General features: G+C 39.4%; 1 protein-coding gene across 1 annotated transcript in view; it reads right to left on the reverse strand.

Moving 5' to 3' along the window:
• The window catches only part of LOC114642592 (immunoglobulin superfamily member 1-like), a 253,600-nt gene that overhangs the window by 79,688 nt on the left and 152,072 nt on the right, over positions 1-21,840 (reverse strand). Inside the window, exons 4-5 of the mRNA XM_051919754.1 lie at positions 6,510-6,776; positions 2,246-2,536 (exon numbers count right to left, since the gene is read on the reverse strand). Of these exons, the coding sequence (XP_051775714.1) occupies positions 2,246-2,536; positions 6,510-6,776 (558 nt within the window). The remainder of the gene's footprint in view (positions 1-2,245; positions 2,537-6,509; positions 6,777-21,840) is intronic.

The raw sequence follows: 21,840 nt of genomic DNA on the forward strand, positions 1-21,840 counted from the left end.
CTTGTCGCTTGACATAAACCAACTTTATCACTAAGGTTGTGATTACTGAAGTAGTGATGGCTGGTGACTCACAACATGAAAGGCTGCAAGGGTGAGCTGACAAACAAGGCCATGTGCTAAGAAAATGGACCCCAAAACCACATAAACAACTTCACCTTAGAAACAGCTGCATAATGGCCACTCCTGATAATGAAGACAAGACCACTAAAAGACATTATTGGAGAAGGTGAACCTGCTGGAAGCTGATAGCCATTTGAGATGAACTAACCAATCGGGCTTCTGACTAACATATTCACATACTTTATAACCTGTTGAATTTCATGGAAACGAGTACATTTAATATACTTTAATATATTTTAAGGAGTAAAAGTAGACTTGTATTTTGCCAAGACTTTACTGCAGTTAGACAGAGAGAAGCAGCTGTGACAAGTATCACACATGGGTATCTGAGGATCACATTACAGCTCAACTCAGGCATGCGATATCACCCTGAGAAAAGAGGGGGTGCTGTCGCTAACAGTATTGTCTCTTCCCTCCCCAATTCTGAGAAGATGGCCAATGAGGACAATTGGCCCCACCCTCATCAGCAAGAGAAGGCCAACCCTTCTTTTTAGAGCTGCATAAAGTCAGACGTCCCCAGGAGGAGGGTATCAGTTTTGGAACTGACCCTGCTGCAGGATGGACCTCCTAGGCCAGACCCACATTCCAGAGCTACTTCCTTTAGAAACCCTAAGATTGGCTAAAACAACTTATTAGTTGCTGTTTTGATTGTGGCATCATGCGTTTGTTTCTTTCAAAGAATTTTTTTGCCTTGAATTAAATGAGGTGGCCTGGTTGGAACCCCAGCTGTTCATTTGGACTCCTCCAGTCACTTGGCATTCACTTACAATACCAGCTATCAGTATCCCATCTCAGAAAGATGCCAGCCAAGATGAAAGCAGAGAGTTGTAATCCATCTATTTGGGAAGTTTTCTCAAATATTCACCTGCTCTTGTTATAATTCTTTGCATTTATATAGCGCTTTTCTCACTACTCAAAGCGCTCAGCAATTGCAGGTTAAGGGCCTTGCTCAAGGGCCCAACAGAGCAGAGTTCCTTGTTTTGGCAATTTACAGGATTCGAACCGGCAACCTTCCGATTGCCAGTGCAGAGCCCTAGCCTCAGCGCTATTGTTTGCTATTGTTGTTGATTAAGTTTAAATCTTTGCTAGAGTTTGCAAGGAATGCAATGCTTAATTCTGTTGATTAAATTTAACAGTTAATAAATGAAACAAATGTAACAACAATCATTTAATCTTGGGTACTGTGAGAGGTGCACTCATTACAAACACACAGTCATTGAAGTTAGGGTCTCCTAAATAAGGCGCTTACTGGTAAGTGGGCTGGCAGTTCTTAGGGGACACAGAAAGAGAGAAGCCACACATGTGACTCATATTTAACATAAAATAAAAAAAAGAAAACTTGCTAAATCACTGTCTACCCAAAGCACCATGATGTCCCAACAATGATGAATGGATTACAAGCCAGAAGTCTGTATGACCATCAGCATCAAGTGACTCCGTGAAAAACCCGAACTACAAAGAGGACTATTTCATTTATGTTAGGTAGAATGCCCAGAGGGGACTGGGTGGTCTCGTGGCCTGGAACCCATGCAGATTTTATTTTTTTCTCCAGCCTTCTGGAGTTTTTTTTTTGTTTTTTCTGTCCACCCTGGCCATCGGACCTTACTCCTTTCTATGTTAACTAATGTTGTCTTATTTTAATTTCTTATTTTGTCTTTTATTTTTCTTCTCTTCATTATGTAAAGCACTTTGAGCTACTTTTTGTATGAAAATGTGCTATATAAATAAATGTTGTTGTTGTTGTTGTACTTGCTTTTAAAACTGTTACTATCATATTTCAATGTTTTGTTCATTTTATAAATTGCTTACTACTGAGCACACATGACACTGGAGTCTTGTCTACCCTTTCACATGCTGACAGGGTTATTGGGGATAAAAGAAAAGTGAAAATATCCCTAGGAGTGAACATGGCTAATATTTGAAGCACAAAGAGTACACAGAGAGTTACATCTGGAAAAATTAAAAATGACAATCTGGTGAAGAGCGAAAAGGATAAAGAAATCAGAACAGGAAAGAAAACTCAACATCCTGAATGAACTGATAACTGGAATGAAAACAAGCAGGAGTCATCATTCAGCAGACAGAGAAAGACACGGACCTGAAGAGGAGACTTCTGCACACTTACCTTTTACAGTCAACTGCTCGCTGTCACTTTCTTTCTTCTCAGTCTCTTTTCCTTCTTCCTTCACCTCACACCAATATCTTCCAGTATCATTCTGTTGAGCTGACTGGACTGTGAACTTATTCTGTTTAGTTTCATGACCCACAGGTGTCTCATCTCTGTAGAATCTGTATGTCAGTTGTGTCCCTGTCACTTCGCTCTTAGACAGACACCTCAGAGTCACAGTGTCCCCTTCCCATACTAAGGCACTTGGCAGGACTATCAGGATGGGCTTATTAGGGAGCTTTGGAGGAACTAAAAAAGAAGAAAAGAACAAAACACTGAATTTGGAACTAAGCAGGGTGTGAAAACTGCATGTTTAAGTGGAAAAATACTGTGCTTTATGATACAAAAGAAATTAACTGTTGGGCATGTCTGGGTTTGCTGTACTTTGTTTTTTAAAATATCATAAAACTATTTTAAAATGTTAAAAATATAACAAATCCTTAATAACAATTCCAGGCTTTTATGCACTCAATGACATCCATACTTATAAAGGTTTCTGTATCCACGTTCAACACATCAGGGTTTGTTCCTGAAACTGCCCTTTTAAAAAGGAGAAGCTCAGTTTATTTTATTTTCACGTATTAGAAATTGAAATGATATGTTGTGTGGCCGTGAACTGCTATACTTGGCCTCTGGTTCAGTTCCTAGCTGATGTGCCTTCTGTGTGTGAATTTTAAATGTTTCTCCGGTACTTGTGTGTTTTTCTTTCCGAGTAAAACCAGCTGGCATCAGGTCAGTGTGTGTTACTGGGAGTCCTCCTGTAGTGGACTGGCCTGATTTCATTCTCTGTCTTGCACCCTAAGTTTTAACACGGGCTTTGATTCACTTCATCTCTGATCTGGAGAAGTGGAGAACAGAAAATGAATGAATTGTAGCTGATGCCTGTGGCTCTACATTATGGGCTCAATATCATGGTGATGGGTAATTCATTAGTAATTTTGATAAATATTTGTGCCTAATGTGGATGACAGAGATTTGATCCAAAATGTATTTCCTTCAATTCCCAGTTTGAACACTCATAAAATTATTATAGGTTGAGACTTTAATTGTGTTTTAAATCCTGACCTGCATAAATCTTGAACTACAGTGGCGATAACAACTATTTCAATGAAGACAATCACACAGTTTATTAAAGATCATAGCTTAACAAACCCATCTGGATTCCTAAATCCAAATTGAACAGAATATTCCTTCTTCTCCCAAGTACATCACAATTACTCAAGAATTGATTATTTCTTCATTGATAATAATTTATCAATTCTTATATGATGCAATTGTTATCTCTGATCATGCTCCTCTGATTTTCGTAGCTGGCATCTTAACTCCAGGTCATTAGCAGATGTAAACTTTATAGAGTTCATCTCCAAAGAAATTGATTATTTTTTTAGAGATAAATGTATCTTCAAGTTTCTGCAGGAATACTTTGAAAACAGATTATTTCATATCATTCCCATAAAAATAAATTGGAGATCGAGAAGGCATCAGAATTAATCAGTGAGATCTCCAGAATAGATTGAGAATACGCCACATCCCCAAATGAGGCACTTCCAGTCTGACCCTGCGGACCACTGCTTTAGGTGGTATTAAGGCAGGAATAAGCCCGCAGTAGGTGGCTAAAACACAGGATTGACAGCTCAGTCCCAACCTCAAACTCACGTTTGTGATTCCAGCTTATATTGAAAGAAATAAAAGATGTCATGTTTAAACCCTCATTAGGCATATTTAAGAAGGCACTTGAGAAAGGGGAAGTACTGGACGACTTAAAAGTTGCAAATGTGACACTGGTAGACCCTGGTATTTGAAGACCAAAAGGGAGGAGTGGAGGAGGCAAAGACCAGAAGAGAAAGAAAGAACAGTCACTGTGTGCTGTACTATTCTCATACTTGTGGCTGTGGTGGTGGGAAATGCTGGTTGAAGAGTTTCCCAAGCAATAAAAAGGCTTTTTTGTGCTTTTAATTTGTGCCCTGTGTGTGTTGTATTGGGTTTGGGGAGTTGGCGCCCCCCTGGTGTCCAGACAGTAAAGCTAAAACTGTGAAAAACATCTTTGACTTTCATTAAAAAGCCATCCACTTTTGTCATTTGGAAGGCTACAGTAAATTTGGTGGAAACATTTAAGTACCTGAGAACTCCAACATTCGACACATAGACATGGGATGGCCATATAATTAGCTTGACCAAAAAATCAAAACAGAGAATGCACTTCCTCTACCAGTGGAGTAAAACTTCATGTCACTGAGTTATCATTGATCCTTTTTAAAGAACCACAATTAGGAGCATCAGGATATCCTCAGTCTCTATCTGGTTTGGCACAGCGTCTGCTCACTCCAAGAACAAATTACCACACATCACCTCTGGTGCAGAGAAAGTCATTGGCTACCATCTTCTCTGTCTTGAAATTCTTGACAACTCAACAATGAAGAAGAAAGAAGAAAACCACACAGCTGATCCACCAACCTCACTTATAGACTTTCATCTAATATACACTACCAGCCCCTCAGATCCAGAAGCCCCTCCACCAACTGAATTGCTTTTTCCTTGATGTGTTACATTACTTAATGAGCCCCCCTTGTTAAAGTCTCTGACTGGTGCCTTGTGTAACACGCAGTAATGGTAAGAAAGGGCACAGCATCCTGACATTGCCTTCATCTGATTTAAACATCTGCTCTCTCCACTGTATGCTTTAGATTGTTGTACTAAATGTTAACTTTTAATAAATTTGTTTTGCATTTATGTCAAAAGAAGTCATCTTGAAATGTGTTAGCACCACTCTGTTTACACAAAACACAACAGGAAATAAAGCTGATTCTGGTCAAATATGATACCACAGATGTCAGTGATTGAATGCTGCTCTTTAACGTAAGTAAATCATCTTTATAAATACGTAACGAACAAATTAATTCAGTCTGTAAATGAGTCTAAACTGGGAGGAATGGCCGACTATAGAGACAGTCGAATACTGGTCAAAATTCAGAGTTGCACCTGATTTGTGGCAAATGAAACCTAATGCAAACAAATGTAAAACTTTACAAAATTAAAAGTAACAAACAAACAAATAAATACATACATAAATAAATAAATAATGTAAACTAATTACATAGTCAATAATTTGAAAAAATACAATATTAGAAAGACTTTTATGTGCAGAGGAGTGACTGAAAAAACTGAGAGGATGTTAAGTTACAAACTTCAGTGTGTTCAGCACAAGTCAAGGTGGTCGCTCTAATGCTTATGAAACACATCTAGACGGCCACATCTGGAATTACATGTGCAGGTTTGGTCAGCACTGAAGAAAGTCCACAGAAATGCAGCTCGGCTGTTTCCAGGACCACAACTGTTAGATATGATGAGGAAAGAGTGAAGGAGTTGAATGATTTTAGTTTATATGATAAAAGGTAAGAGGTGACATGACAGAAGTGTTTAAAACTATGATGGATAGTGGTACAGTGGATTTACTTTAAAATGAGTTCTTCAGGAAGAACACAGGAGCTGGTGCTTACTAATTAAGGGTACACTTCTTCCAAATATTTGAGAATGTTTCTTTAAAGGAGATCCATAAATACATGGAATATTTGGCCAAGAAGTGTTGTAGACATTAATACTTTTGCAATCTTGAAACTGTAACTTGATGATATTTTACATAAATCAGGGGGATATGAATTGATGAGAATGAAGATGGTCAAGCAAAGCTGATACCGAACTCAGTAGGCTCAGCATTATCACAAAAGGGATAGATAGATAGATAGATAGATAGATAGATAGATAGATAGATAGATAGATAGATAGATAGATAGATAGATAGATAGATAGATAGATAGATAGATAGTTTCCTTTGTTGAAGTCGTCAGGTTACAGAATCAGGACAGTCAGTTAGATAATAAAATAAACCAAGTTTGAGCCATTTTAAAATACACGTAATGAAAGGTTGGTTATCAGGCTCCTTTTAAAATTTACACTGAAGAAGTCCAGCAAAGAGAGTCAAGGAAAAGGCTTTTAAAGAAGAGGAGCCACAGAGCTTAACTGGCTAAGGTGCCTATCATTCAGCAGAACCTGAGCCCATTCAGAAGGAAACTGAGACCCTCTGGTAGTTTTAGTACAGAACTTAACTTTTTGGGAGCCTGACTGTAAAATAAACTATAAACTGTCGTGGCGTACGTTTGTGTAATTTGACCTCTTAAAAATAGAAAACAATTAAAATGAGTTACATTAGAGAAAAGCCCCTTACCTGATACGTCCAACTTCACATATTCACTATATTTCGACTGATGCCCTCCTTTTCCAGCTCGACACCGGTACCACCCACTGAATAAACGAGTCAAAGGGTCGATGGTGAAGGTGCTGTCTCTTTGTGTTTTATAAGTGTATGAGTATCCATTCCTGTACAGCTCATATGTCCACCCATCAGGATTTCCATCGAGCTGACAGTGCAGGCTGACCTCGTCGCCTTCATATATTGGTCCATCTGACTTCAGCTGAAGTTTGGCTCCCCGCTCTGAAAATGAGGATGATACAAGATGAGAGTACATGGAAGAACACAAGGCAACAAAAATGTCTCATTGCCTCTTTCTCTCCATCTACTCCTATTATAAATTATAAAAGCCAGCATTACTTTATTAAACTCTAACCAGTAGAAGGTCACCACCCCCCAACCTGTGAATGTAAAGCCTGAACAGAACTTAAAGCCGACGGTCTCTTAGTGATTCAGCTGAACGCGGAAAGCACTTAAGTTACTTCAAAAAACGGAGATGACGACATCACCACTAAATGTAAGTTCCATCTGCTCTCTGCCCGTTGAGGGCACGTTTATATGTTGTGTGTCCTGCAGCATGTACAGTTCAGGTTTTCCGGCCGACAGTGTAGACAGCTTCACCTGCCAAAAGTGTTTAGTTAATTTAGAGTTGGTCGGGAAAATACGCGAATTGGAGGACCGCGTTAGGAATCTAATATGGATTAGGCAAACTGAAAATTGGATCGACTCGGTTTGTTTAGACAATTCGGCTATTTCTGATTCGGCTTCAGTCTCTCCTGGTCCCACTGTAGTCAGTGCGCAGCCAAAGTCAGCAGCACTAATTCAGCCACAGGGCGAGTGGGTAACAGTAAGATGGGGGTCTAAGAATCCAAATGTAGTCCCCCGGCACCCAGGTCACCAATTCGGACCCAGAACAGATTCTCAGCACTCCGCAGTGCACCTGTGGAAACTGAGAATAAGAAAGTGCTCATAATTGGCGATTCCATAGTGCGGAATGTTAGAATTCCAAACTATGTTAAACCAGCAGTTCATGTTAAGTGCCTCGCAGGGGCCAAGATTTCTGGCATAGAGGCCGCATTGGACCGTGTCGCCAACGATGAAGTATCTACCTTATTGCTGCATGTTGGCACTAATGATATTTATTCACAGCAATCTGAGGTATTAAAGAGGAACTTCATCTCTCTTTGCATCAAAGCTAAAAGAAAATGTCGGAATTTAGTTGTATCTGGCCCCTTACCAAGATTATATAGAGGGGATGTGATTTATAGCAGATTGCATTCCCTTCACTGCTGGCTAGAAACCTGGTGTGCAAATAAAGCATAGCGTTTGTGAACAATTGGGATGATTTTTGGGAAAGGCCTGGATTTTTCAGAAGAGATGGTCTTCATCCTAACTGGAGGGGATCTTATGTATTATCCCAAAATATGGCAGCAAAACTGCCTGGTTGACTGATTAGAGCACCATCCAGGCTGCAGTCATGTGATCTTAAATCACAGGCTGTTGTTTATCCCACCTGTTACTTTCCTGAAGATGTTACCCATAATCCTTGTCTTGGGGCATCCAGTAAATTTAGTCTTGATACAAACCTTAAATTAACTGATAACCAAAAAATAAGGTGTATAATTAGACCAAGGGATAAAACCAGACCCTCCACCAGGGGCATCTGTAAAAGAAATTTACTTCAAATTAAAACAAAAAGTATATCACCAATTCAGAAAGAAGCATACAGTTTTAAATGCTGTTTATTGAACATTCGCTCTCTTGGCACTAAAGCTGTTTTGGTAAATGATATTATATTAAGTACAAAATCTGATCTGTGTCTTCTCACCGAAACCTGGCTTAGTAAATGTGACACTGTTCCCCTAGCTGAGGCGTCACCAGATGGATACTCATTCCTTCATAAATCTAGAGATTCTGGTCGAGGAGGAGGCCTTGGAATAATTCATTGTAACAAAATGCAAATCACTTCTAAAAATTTAGGCAACTTTACATCCTTTGAGGCATTCATTTTAAATATTAAAACAGATTCCAACACAATTATAGTGCTAGTCTACAGACCACCCGGCCCATATTCATTGTTCATGACTGAATTTAGCAATCTTTTATCTGATTTGGCTATAAATTATGATCACGTAGTACTGATGGGAGATTTTAATGTACACATTGATGTGGAAACTGACATTTTGGCAAATGTTTTACTTATTTGTTAAATTCAGTAGATTTTTGTCAGAATGTCAAAGGTCCAACTCATAATCATAACCACACATTAGATTTAATTATAACTTACAAAGTTGAAATTCAAAATTTAAATATTACTCCATTAAATGAAGTTATTTCCAATCACTACTTAATTACATTTGATTTAGTCCTGCCCTTGCCAACACACTCCCAGATTAAAACAAAGACAGTGCGACATCTAGATTGTAATTCTGTTTCAATATTTATAGATACTTTGAGTAAGTCGAGTGTAATTGTGGAAAACCATTTAGATCAGTTAACATCAAATGTAAACGTCGAAAACAATTTAGATGAGCTAACATCACATTATAATGTGACCTTGAGAGATGCTCTGGACACAGTGGCTCCCCTTAAAACAAAAGTGATCAAAGCACATAGAAACTCTCCCTGGTTTAATGAAAACACTCGAGCTCTTAAATTAGAGTGTCGAAAACTGGAACGCAGATGGAGAACAACAAAGCTACATGTCTTTCAAATTGCATGGACAGAGAGTGTTAATAAATATAAAAAAGCCCTCTTTAAAGCTCGCTCAGAATACTATTCTACATTAATAGATAGCAATAATAAAAATCCTCGGGTACTGTTTAAAACAGTGGCTAAATTAACAAATGGAAATTCAGATCAACAGTGCAAAATATCATCAGATATTAGCAGTACAGACTTTATGAACTTCTTCAATGAGAAAATTAAAAATATAAGATCCCAGATCTCTGCATCACAGTACAAACCAAATACTAGTTTAGCAGACCCTGCCTCACATTGCATTCAGCACTTTAGTAATTTTAATCCTGTAACTGAGCAGTAAGTCTTAACTTTAATTTCTAAAATGAAGCCCACTACTTGTTCCCTAGATCCAGTGCCAACAAAACTAGTGAAAAGTGCAATTGATGTTCTTGCAGTGCCTATTCTAAACATTTTCAATAGTTCATTATTGTATGGCACAGTACCTGATGCACTAAAAGTGTCAGTCATTAAACCATTACTTAAAAAGTCAGACCTTGACCCACATATACTAAATAATTATAGGCCTATTTCAAATTTACCGTTTCTCTCTAAAATACTAGAAAAAGTAGTCGCCAATCAGCTTCAGACACACCTTACGCATTACAATTTATTTGAGAAATTCCAGTCTGGTTTTCGCACTGGTCATAGTACAGAAACAGCACTAACACGAGTTGTAAATGACATTCTGATATCCTCTGATGAAGGAAACTCCACTGTAATTATGTTGTTGGACTTAAGTGCAGCGTTTGACACCATCGACCATTCTATTTTACTGCACAGGCTAGAAAATGATGTTGGGCTTACAGACAGCGTTCTCGCTTGGTTTAGTTCTTACTTATCAAATCGATTCCAATATGTACAGAAATGTGCTGACAGTACTCCATCATTATACACAGAAGTTCAATATGGTGTCCCGCAGGGCTCAGTACTGGGACCTTTACTGTTTTCACTGTACATGCTTCCACTGGGATCTATCATTAGGAAATATAATGTTAATTTTCAATCGTATGCAGATGACACCCAGTTATACCTTTCATTTAAATCAAATGAAGTTTCTCCAATGTTGTCTTTAATTAGTTGTGTTAGCGAATTAAGGAATGGATGAATGAAAACTACTTGTCTTTAAATACAGATAAAACAGAGATGTTAATTGTTGGAGGGAATGACGCTGATCACAACAATATTTTGTCATTATTTAACTCAGTTGGAATCCCAATTAATTTTACTGAATCAGCCCGCAGTCTAGGAGTTATCTTTGACTCTAGCATGTCATTTAAAGTGCATATTACAAAGTTGTCCAAAACATGTTTCTTCCATCTTAAAAATGTTAGGAAATTAAGGCGCTTTTTAAATAAACAGGATTCTGAGAAACTAATTCATGCATTTATCTCTAGTAGGATTGACTACTGCAATGCGGTGTTCACTGGCTGTTCAAACTGTTCTTTATACAGCCTTCAGTTAATCCAAAATGCAGCTTCAAGAATTATTACAAGCACAAGAAAATACTAACACATAACTCCAGTTCTTAAATTCTTACACTGGCTCCCGGTTAAGTTTAGGGCAGATTTCAAAATCCTCCTTTTAACATATAAAGTATTAAATGGCCAAGGTCCGGCTTACTTGTCTGAACTTATCATGACTTACAAACCAGAGCGCACATTAAGATCTCAAGATGCCGGTCTGCTTATGATTCCAAGGATTAATAAAATAACAGTGGGAGGTTGAGCTTTTAGTTACAGGGCCCCTAAACTGTGGAATGGTCTGCCTGCTACTATAAGAGATGCCCCTTCGGTCTCAGCTTTTAAATCCCGGCTGAAGACTCACTACTTCAGTTTAGCACACCCTGACTAGAGCTGCTGATTAACTGTACAGACTGCATCTCTGTTGTTAGTCATTAGCACTTAAACATAAGTAACATGATAGTTATAATTGGATACTAACCCTCACTTATTCTGTTTTTCTTCTTGGTACTCAAATGTGGCACTTGGTGCCACGGCCCACCTGCCAAGTTGTTTTGCCTGCCTAAGGTAAAATCATCCCAGATAGAGGATCACAGGAATCGTGGGAAAGTTGGGTCCTTTAATCAGATTGGCTGGCCCAGCACTGTTTCAGCCGTGGAATGGCCAAATGGGGGAGGCAATTTGAAGGATGAGGTCTCCAGGACTCTAACAATATCCAAAGCTTATTATGTGATATCTACTGTTAAATTCTGCTCTGTACTTCTAAAATTTATATTTTTTATTTCTTACTATATTGAGGAATTGTTCTGTTTTGTGTACTGTATTGTATTGTATTGACCCCCTTCTTTTGACACCCACTGCACGCTCAACCTACCTGGAAAGGGGTCTCATTTTTAACTGCCTTTCCCAAGGTTTCTTCCATTTTTTCCCTACAAGGTTTTTTTTTTTGGGAGTTTTTCCTTGTCTTCTTAGAGAGTCAAGGCTGGGGGGCTGTCAAGAGGCAGGGCCTGTTAAAGCCCATTGCGGCACTTCCTGTGTGATTTTGGGCTATACAACAATAAACTGTATTGTATTGTATTGTAAAATGGGGCAAAAAGGATCAGGACTGGAATTCAAATGATTCTGCTTCTGGTCCTACAGGGTGGATTTTATTTACCTCAAAGGTGTACTGTGAGGTTTACTGACAGTCCCACTGTGACATAAGAAGCCATCATGTGTACTACAATGTAGTCAAGAAGAAGAAGGCCCAGTCCAAACTCCACATGGTTTCAGGTGTGCTTGGACCCATTTCTCCACATAACTGCCTGGGCAGGTGTCACTCCTACAATGTGTTATAGAGGTCCGCTCAGAGTGGTCAATGCTAACTGAACTTCTACCTCAATGGATTTATTGAGCAGTGAGCCTCATATCTGAACTGCTTCTGTGTCCATCACCACTTTAAATGTTGTGGTAACCATTCTGGTTTGTGACTCCAGCTCTCTCTTGATTATGTCCAGGCTTGGATAAACTTCAAAACAGGAAGTAAATGTGAACGACAGTATTAGAAATAGAAAGACAATATAAAATTAAATCTTTCTGTGTGGCTTGAAGAATAATCTTCACATTTTATCTCTCACCTTCACAATCACACTAAAGCAGAAACACTGCACCTGCTAAACAATCTGGACTACAAGTAATGGTAAATGGCATGCAGGGAACTTAAGTTTCATAAATGGTAAAACATCTGACAAAAACAAAGTGAAACCGAGCTTCTGATTAACAAAAGATTTCTAATAAATTCATTAATCTGTCGAGGTTTCAGCTTTGCTTGTTTATTTCTTTGCAGTGTCTCCAGTGTGCCTACACAGTTCAAAGAAATGAATGAGATGTGTGTCACTTTACAGTTGTATTCTGTACAAATCAGTTGTCATATAAATTAATAAAAGAATCCACCGATCATTCAATAAGGTAAAATTTCTTCTTCTTAAAGCCACAGAGTGGCCGTGTGAAGGGAGTCCCTCTGCTAACCTGTCTGTACTCGACAGTCAGTGACTTCTGCTTAATTTCTGTAGTCACTGACTCACCCAGAACAATCGGCATAACACGATCGGTGTAATGTGAAGGCTGAAGATCATCTTTTTGAACTTTAACTTGGTAATCACAGCTGCCGCATTGAGTCATGTTGACTTTGTCAATCTAATGGCTCCCTTGTTTCTAGGCCTAACATTTTCCCAGCCTGTTACAGAATTCTGTTAGCCTGTGTTCATCTTGGACTCTCCTAGTAGCTTTATTTCCTCCCACTGCCCACCTCTGATCAAATAGCAAAACGTCTATTTACTCTTGAAACAAAACAAAGGAGTATAGAAAAGTAGTTGGTGGTAATGTTGTCACACCTGATACCCTGCAGCACTGTGCTGCCCATCTAGCCTCAGTGTTTACCGATCTGTCTGTTAAGTGAGTGGACCAGTTTATGGTCCCCATCTCTTTAAGTTTATCTACAATTGTTCTTGTCAGCAAAAAAAGGACACATTAACCAGACTTGCCAATTATAGATCTGTTGCACTTATGTATTTAAACATGATGATATTTGAAAGTTTCATCCTCTCTTATCAGAAATCTATCACAGACCCACGCCTGGAAAGCCAACATGTCAGTAGAGGTTGCTGTCACTGTGGGCCTCTGCTATATTTTACATCATCTGGATTGCACAGGCCACATATGCAAGGATTATTTACAGCTCGGCGTCTAATACAATAATACCTGAAAAGCATAATTTCCAACTTTGTTAACCTAATATTGCCCTCTCTGTTTGTTCGTGGATCTCTAACTTCTTGACAAACAATGAACAGTATGTGCAGATGGACCTACAATTTCAGATTCTCTCACCGCAAATACCAGAGCTCATGGGGGCTGAACCTCTAGAGACCCATCAGTCCATTTATTTAAGTTTACTGGTAACACAACAATCATTGGTCTCATCAATAAAGCAAAGTGCAGGTATACAGAAGTGAAGTGAAACATGTAGTGTCATCATGTACAAAAGTATCATCAGCTCAGTACAGTTAAACTGTGAACATGATCTTTGAATTTCATTTAAAAAGCTCCCTCCACTTTCTCATCTGGACATAAAGAAGACTACAGTAAATTTGATGAAGACATTTAAGTTTCTGAGAACTCTGATATTCAACACTCAGACCAAGAAATCACAACAAAAAATGCATTTCCTCCACCCGTTGAATAAAACTTCATGTCACCCAGTTATCACTGATCAGTTTTACAAAAGCACAGTCAAGATCATCCTCATAACCTCAATCACTGTCTGGTTTGGCACAGTGTCTGCTCACATATCGTCTTCAGTGCCGAGAAAGTCATTAGCTGCCATGTTTTGTTCCTTGAAATTCTTCATAGTGAACTCCTTAGTGTGGAAGTGAGCAGAAAAACAGCTGCTGATCTACCCATCTTGGTGGCCACCTCTGATATAAACTGTCACCTAATAAACACTACTAGCCCCTCAGACCAAAAAGTCCCCTCACCTAAACAGCTACAGTATTTCCTCGAAGTGTTACATTATTGAACGAGTCCCTGCTTGATAAGGATGCATGTGGCCTCACGTAACACCGTAATGATGATAAAGAGCACAACATCCTAACCTTGTCTTCATCTGATTTAATCACCTGCTGTCTGTACTGTGTGCTTTAGATTGTTATACTAAATGGTAACATTCACTGAATTGTGTCGTATTTATGTGACAGGAAGTTATTTTGAAATGTTAGCATCTCTATCTTTAAACCAAAAACAACAAAAAATGGAGCTGATTCTGGTAAAATATGTCTTACATGTTCAAAGTCTTGTTTCTTGTCCTTTTTTCTTCTTTGTTGAGCTATTTATTGATGTTAATGTTTTTTTTTTGTTAAATATCTGCTGCATTTTCTTTGCCTGTGTTACGTTTAATGTGTTTTATGGGTGGTCCCCCAAGAGATTTAGCCACCTGCCCCACCAGGAACTGCCTTCTGCCCTATAAATCAGGAGTGTCATCCTCAGTGGTTCATTTCAAATGTATGAGGGAGTGACGAATTCTTCATCTTTTGTCTTTGACTTCATGCTCTGTTTGTGATGTCATCATTGGTTACTGTAATGGGACTCAGTTGTACAGGATTGCCATTTTGTTTAGCACAAATCCCATTGGTTTTAGGGCTTCTTGGAGCTTCATTGTTACTGAGGTGCATTTTTGTGATATTAAACTTTTATTTTATAAAGATTCTACAAGGTGTTCTTTTTGTGTCTAGCTGGGGTTTTTGACAGGATTAGTGGGCATTTTGGAAGTACAGTTTGAGAGTTAAGTGCTTTTGAGACTCCCATTTCATAACATAGTGAACTGCCATAAAACAAAAGGATGAGATGCGTATATATGAAGCTAACATTCAGTACCTGTTAGAGCAGTAAGTTCAGAAAGTCAAAAGCAGATGACAGCTTTCAACTCCACCACGGCCAAACCATGAAACACCGCCATTACTAAGCTAATGTATATTGAGTCTAGAAAACATGATCAGCAAGTCTTTGATAGGCTGCAACAAAATGGTGAAAGAACGGGCGCATTTTTTTCACACAAGCTGGGTGGGTGGCTGTTAGTTAGTTAATTAGTTACTCGAAGGATTTCAAGATTTAATATGCACAAGCGGTAACACTGCAAAAGCAGCCCAAACCAGAAAAGATGGCTGGCAAAAAGTGGCCGACAAATTAAACGCGTGTGCATTGTTCTTACTGAAAGCAGTGTTACGGATTTTGCAAATGTTCATTTTTTCCCCTCTGCTTAAAAAACATTAAAAAAGCGGCGTGATTATGCGGCGTACACTACGCCGCGGGTTGGTATGCAGCGTGTTAAACAGTTTGTTTGTCACAGATAATTTGCCTTTTACTTTTACACGAAGACAATTTCCTGTTAGATTGGCCTTTGCGATAACAATTAATAAGGCACAGGGCCAAACTTTCAAAAAGATATGCATGTATCTGCCAACACCAGTTTTCAGTCAAGACAGTTGTATGTTGCTCTCTCCAGAGTTCCATCTTTTCATTCACTTACTGGTATGCCTGCAGGAACACGTGCAGCGAGCAAGCGATACACACACACACACACATACAGGCACGCGCGTGAGAGAGAGCGCTGGACACATAAGAATAATAATACTTTATTACATTGATATACCGGTGTTTTCAGTATTCAAAGCGCTATCCACACAGGGAGGAACCGGGAAGCAAACCCAAAATCTTCCACAGTCTCCTTACTGCAAAGCAGCAACACTACCACTGCGCTACAAGGCAGTTAAAGAAAGCACCGGGCTCGATTTTGTTTTCACTTCTGTTTACAGCGATCGGGTCGTAGCGTGCATTATTGCAATGTTACTTTTCATGGTGGCTTATTACATTACGGATGATTCACATGTTTATTTTTTTCCCTGTGCTTAAAAGACATTAAAAAAGTGTTTCTCAACTGTGACTCCAGAACAACTCAGTACGCAAGCTATATTAAGCGTCACCAACGAAGACTCGCTACACCTTAATGAACAAGTGCTGAAACTTATCCCTACCGACGAAGTAACTTTCACCAGCGTGGCCTCCATCGTCACAGACGATCCCGCTTTCAGTCACGGACAATTATATGTTGCTCTCTCCAGAGGTCCATCTTTTCATTCACTCACAGTGGTATCCTCAAACCCACCCCATTTGGACAACTGTGTCGTTCAGGAAGTGTTCACCCATCAATACATAATTATGCAGCGTAGCGGGTTGGCTTGTATGTTAGGAAAGAGTAAGAACATTAAGAGGTGACATGACTGAAGTGTTTAAAATTAGGCTGTGAAGTGGTATGGCGGATGTTACTTTAAAATGTGCTCTTCAAGAAGAACACAGGAAATAAAAGCTGGTTAGGGGTAAATTTCATGCAAATATTACAAAACATTTATTTAATAGAGAACTACAACAATATTGAGTATATGGCAAAGACGTGTAGAGGGCATAGCACTTTGGCATCCTTGAAATTGTAACTTGATGATATTTTAGAAAATCTAGGTGAATATAAATTAATAAGCTGTGTTGGAATGAGTGACCTTTTCACCTCTGAATGTTTTTAATGTTTTATTTTCAAGAAGTTAAATAATAATAATAAAATGAATCCTGTATATTTTTCCATTTCAAATACAGTTAAGTATTTCAAATACAATTAAGTGCCACAGGCAAGTTCATTTGTGATAATTCAAACAGATGGAAGGTCATGCTGAGTGTACACAGGTGTATACAGTGAAGAAAAGGTGAAACCAGTAGTTCTGTTAGATAGATAGATAGATAGATAGATAGATAGATAGATAGATAGATAGATAGATAGATAGATAGATAGATAGATAGATATTTTATTTGTTACTAAGGGTAAATTAAAACTTTTCAGAATTTCAATAAAATATATATGTTACAACAAACAACCCACTCCACAAACACTCATAAAAACTCCTTCCTTGGATAAAAAAAGAACTCCTATTGACAAAAACAGGCCTATAGGTGGTAGTACAATGTGGTCAGACCTAATAATAATAATAATAATAATAGTAAATTATATTTAGAGTTGTACCACAGGTTAACATTTAAAGGCATTAACGTTTGACTGCAGCAGGTCCAGATCATTGTGTTCACAAAAGAAATGTGCCGTTAGAAGTTTGTTCTTTCCAAAGATCACTGGCTGAAGTCACCAACATTCAGAATGAAGACAGTCAGTTAGATAATAAAATAATCCAAATTGCAGCCAATTTAAAATGCATAACAGAACTGCTTAGTTATCAAGCTCTAAGGAAAAAGCTTTTTAAAAAATAGTCCACAAAGCTTCACCAACTAAGATGTTATCATGTGAGCCCATCCAGAAGGAGCCTGAGACCCTCTGGTACTTTTAGTACAGGACTTAATTTTTTGGGAGCCTGACTATAAAATAACAGTAAACTGTTGTGTTTGGGTAATTTGACCTCTTAAAAACAGAAAACAAGAATTAAAATCGAGTTACATCAGAGAAAGTCTCTTACCTGATACTTCTAACCACACATATTCACTGTATGTTGAATAAACTTCTCCTTTTCCAGCTCGACACCGGTACTGCCCACGTTGTGAATGAGTCACAGAGCTGAAGGTCAAGGTGCTCTCTGTGTGTACTTTATAAAAGTATTGGTATGTTGATTCCCTTTTGTAGATCTCATAATATGTCCACCCAACAGGATTTCCATCGAGCTGACAGTGCAGGCTGACCTCGTCGCCTTCATATATTCGTCCATCTGACTTCAGTTGAAGTTTGGCTCTGCGTTCTGAAAATGAAGATGATACAAGATGATACAATTTTATGGACAGAATTTCTAGGCGCAGCCAGGGCGTTGAGGGGGTCCGGTTTGGTGGGCTCAGGATTGGGTCACTGCTTTTTGCAGGTGATGTTGTCCTGTTTGCTTCATCAGGCCGTGATCTTCAGCTCTCTCTGGATCGGTTCGCAGCCAAGTGTGAAGCAGCTGGGATGAGAATCAGCACCTCCAAATCCGAGACCATGGTCCTCAGCCGGAAAAGGGTGGAGTGCCCTCTCAGGGTTGGTAGCGAGATCCTGCCCCAAGTGGAGGAGTTCAAGTATCTCGGGGTCTTGTTCACGAGTGAGGGAAGAATGGAGCGTGAGATCGACAGGCGGATCGGTGTGGCATCCGCAGTAATGCGGGCTCTGCATCGGTCTGTCGTGGTGAAAAAGGAGCTGAGCCACAAGGCGAAGCTCTCAATTTACCAGTCGATCTATGTTCCTACCCTCACCTATGGTCATGAGCTATGGGTAGTGACCGAAAGAATGAGATCGCGAATACAAGCGGCTGAAATGAGTTTCCTCCGTAGGGTGTCTGGGCTTTCCCTTAAAGATAGGGTGAGAAGCTCAGTCATCCGGGAGGAGCTCAGAGTAGAGCCACTGCTCCTCCGCATCGAGAGGAGTCAGATGAGGTGGCTCGGGCATCTGATCAGGATGCCTCCTGGACACCTCCCTGGTGAGGTGTTCCGGGCACGTCTAACTGGGAGGAGGCCCCGGGGAAGACCCAGGACACGCTGGAGGGACTATGTCTCTCGACTGGCCTGGGAACGCCTTGGGATTCTCCCGGAAGAGCTAGAAGAAGTGGCCGGGGAGAGGGAAGTCTGGGCATCTTTATTCAAGCTGCTGCCCCCGCAACCCGACCTCGGATAAGCGGGAGACAATGGATGGATGGATGGATACAAGATGAGAGTACATGGAGGAACACAAGGCAACAAAAATGTCTCATTGCCTCTTTCTCTTCATCTATTCCTATTATAAATTATAAAAGCCAGCATTACTTTATTAAACTCTAACTAGTACAAGGTCACCACCCCCCAACCTGTGAGTGCAAAGCCTGAACAGAAAATTGGGCAAAAAGGATCAGGACTGGAATTCAAATGATTCTGCTTCTGGTCCTACAGGGTGGATTTTATTTACCTCAAAGGTGTACTGTGAAGTTTACTTACAGTCCCACTGTGACATAAGAAGCCATCATGTGTACTACAACGTAGTCAAGAAGAAGAAGGCCCAGTCCAAACTCCACATGGTTTCAGGTGTGCTTGGACCCATTTCTCCACATAACTGCCTGGGCAGGTGTCACTCCTACAATGTGTTATAGAGGTCCGCTCAGAGTGGTCAATGCTAACTGAACTTCTACCTCAATGGATTTATTGAGTTGTGAGCCTCAGATCTGACCTGCTTCTGTGTCCATCACCACTTTAAATGTTGTGGTAACCATTCTGGTTTGTGACTCCATCTCTCTCATGATTATGTCCATGCTTGGATAAACTTCAAAACAGGAATTAAATGTGAACGACAGTATTAGAAATAGAAAGACAAAATAAAATTAAATCTTTCTGTGTGGCTTGTAAGATAATGTTCACATTTTATCTGTCACCTTCACAATCACACTAAAGCAGAAACACTGCACCTGCTAAACAATCTGGACTACAAGTAATGGTAAATGGCATCTAGGGAATTTAAGTTTCATAAATGGAAAGACATCTGACAAAAACAAAGTGAAACTGAGCTTCTGATTAACAAAAGATTTCTAATTAATTGGTTTCGTCCGTTTATAGGAGATGGACGTCTGAAGCAGAGCTCCGCTAGCAGCGGCTTTATTTTCCCACGTATTTCATATTATTTAGAGGTATCCTGTATTTAACCCGACCAAGGAACTTCCACTACAATATACAAGCATGAGTAACAAGAAGAAAAGTCAGAAAGAACCAGAAAAGAAACTTGAAGCTGCATCAAAGTCCGGACAGACTTCCGGCCTGAGTGCAAGTGTAAGGTATGGCCTCACGGAGACTGACCTGGAACAGGCAGAAGAGTGCGCAGAATTCCTGGGACCCCGCTCCATTGTATCGTCTCCAGTCGAGAGTGAAAATGGGAGCGAAGGCGCAAGTGATATAGGTCGCGAGGGATCGCCGATTTCTGAGGATCATTCGAGACTAGAAAGGGCTCTGCAGGACGTGCTCTCATCTACTCATCGCGAGCCTGTAACAGGAGCTGCATTTTCACTTGCGGAGCACGAAAGCCGAAGCGAACTGTCCGAACTGAAAGAGATGATCGCTACACAGAAAGAGATGATCGCTACACAGTCCACTGCCATGGTTACGGCCATGAAGGAGCTTAAGAAGGATAACACAAATGATCTTAAGAAGGTGGCCATTGAGCTCAAGAAGGATAACAAAGATAAGGAAACGCGTTTATTTAAACGTTTTGACGTGAACTTTAAAGCTATGTTGGAGAAATTAGTGGAACACATTGAAGAAACTAATTCCAAACTGAAAAGGCTTGATGATCATATTAATGACGTTTCAGATCAGGTGGAAGACGTTAAGCAGGGACTCACGGCTCGAGTGGAAACAGCGGAACAACTGGCATCTAACGCCGATGAAAAAGCCACAGCTGCGAACTCGGAATGCAAAAAACTTGGAGACAGACTTGCAGCCCTGGAGGATGGGTGCAGAAGAAATAATATAAGAATTGAGGGTATACCTGAGAAACGAGAAAGCTCAAGCCCAGTGAAATTTACAGTAGAATTACTGTCTAAAATAATTGGAGATGACTTTCAACTCGACATTGAGATAGCCACAGCTTATCGCACAAAGATACCAAGCGCTTTTAAACCTAGGTCTTTTATTGTCCGCTTCGAGCGACTAAGATGTAAGCTTGATGTGATGGCACTTCTCAGACACAAGCAAGAGATTATATTTGAAAATAATCTTATTCGTATTTTTCCCGACTTCTCACCATCAACAGCTGCAAAACGCAGATCCTACATCGAAATTAAAAGGATGCTACGGAAAGCCGATATCAAATACAGCCTCTTGTATCCTGCCAAACTGAAAGTGGAAGTTCAAGATCGACATTATATTTTCTTCAGCAAAGAAGAAGCTGAAAAAGAACTAAAGAAGCTGTTTCCGACACTTTTTTGAAAGTTAATAAAGAGCCGTATTCTATCAAGGCACGGGAAGGACCTATGATCTGATCTCTGGATCCATGTTTAAAGAGACTGGTATTATAATTATACATCCCTTATTTTCTTTTTTTTTTTTTATCTGGACTTTATATGTTTATGTTTTAATCAGAGTTATAGAGTTATAGACGTGAGTGTGAAAATGTGGAAGTGATTAAAGTAGGATTCGTTTTATTTTTTTTTATTTTTTTTATTTTTTTTATTTTACTATACCTTAAAGTAGACTGTTTAACTTCATACCCTTGGTTTATTGCTTGTTCTACTATTTATACAATTACCATTATACTATTACAGTAGGAATTACCAGGTTTATCCTAGACTAGTTTTTAAAATCATTCCCAGGGTTTTTTTTTTTTTTTTTTTTTTTTAATCTTAATATCTTAACTTAAAAGCGCTGAAGATTATTTCAAGCTTAAATATTGTTAATGAGAATATTTTCGGCAGATAGTATTAAGAATTTAACTGCAAAAGATATCTCTGTTTTAATTCAGTAACTCCGCTGCAGGGTGGGGTTTGTTTTGTTTTGGACGTGCTCTGTCTCTTCGTATGTCAGAGGACTGGAACATCGCGAAGTGG

The sequence above is a fragment of the Erpetoichthys calabaricus genome, chromosome 16 (genome assembly GCF_900747795.2).
Source record: "Erpetoichthys calabaricus chromosome 16, fErpCal1.3, whole genome shotgun sequence".
Taxonomy (NCBI): Eukaryota; Metazoa; Chordata; class Cladistia; order Polypteriformes; family Polypteridae; genus Erpetoichthys; species Erpetoichthys calabaricus.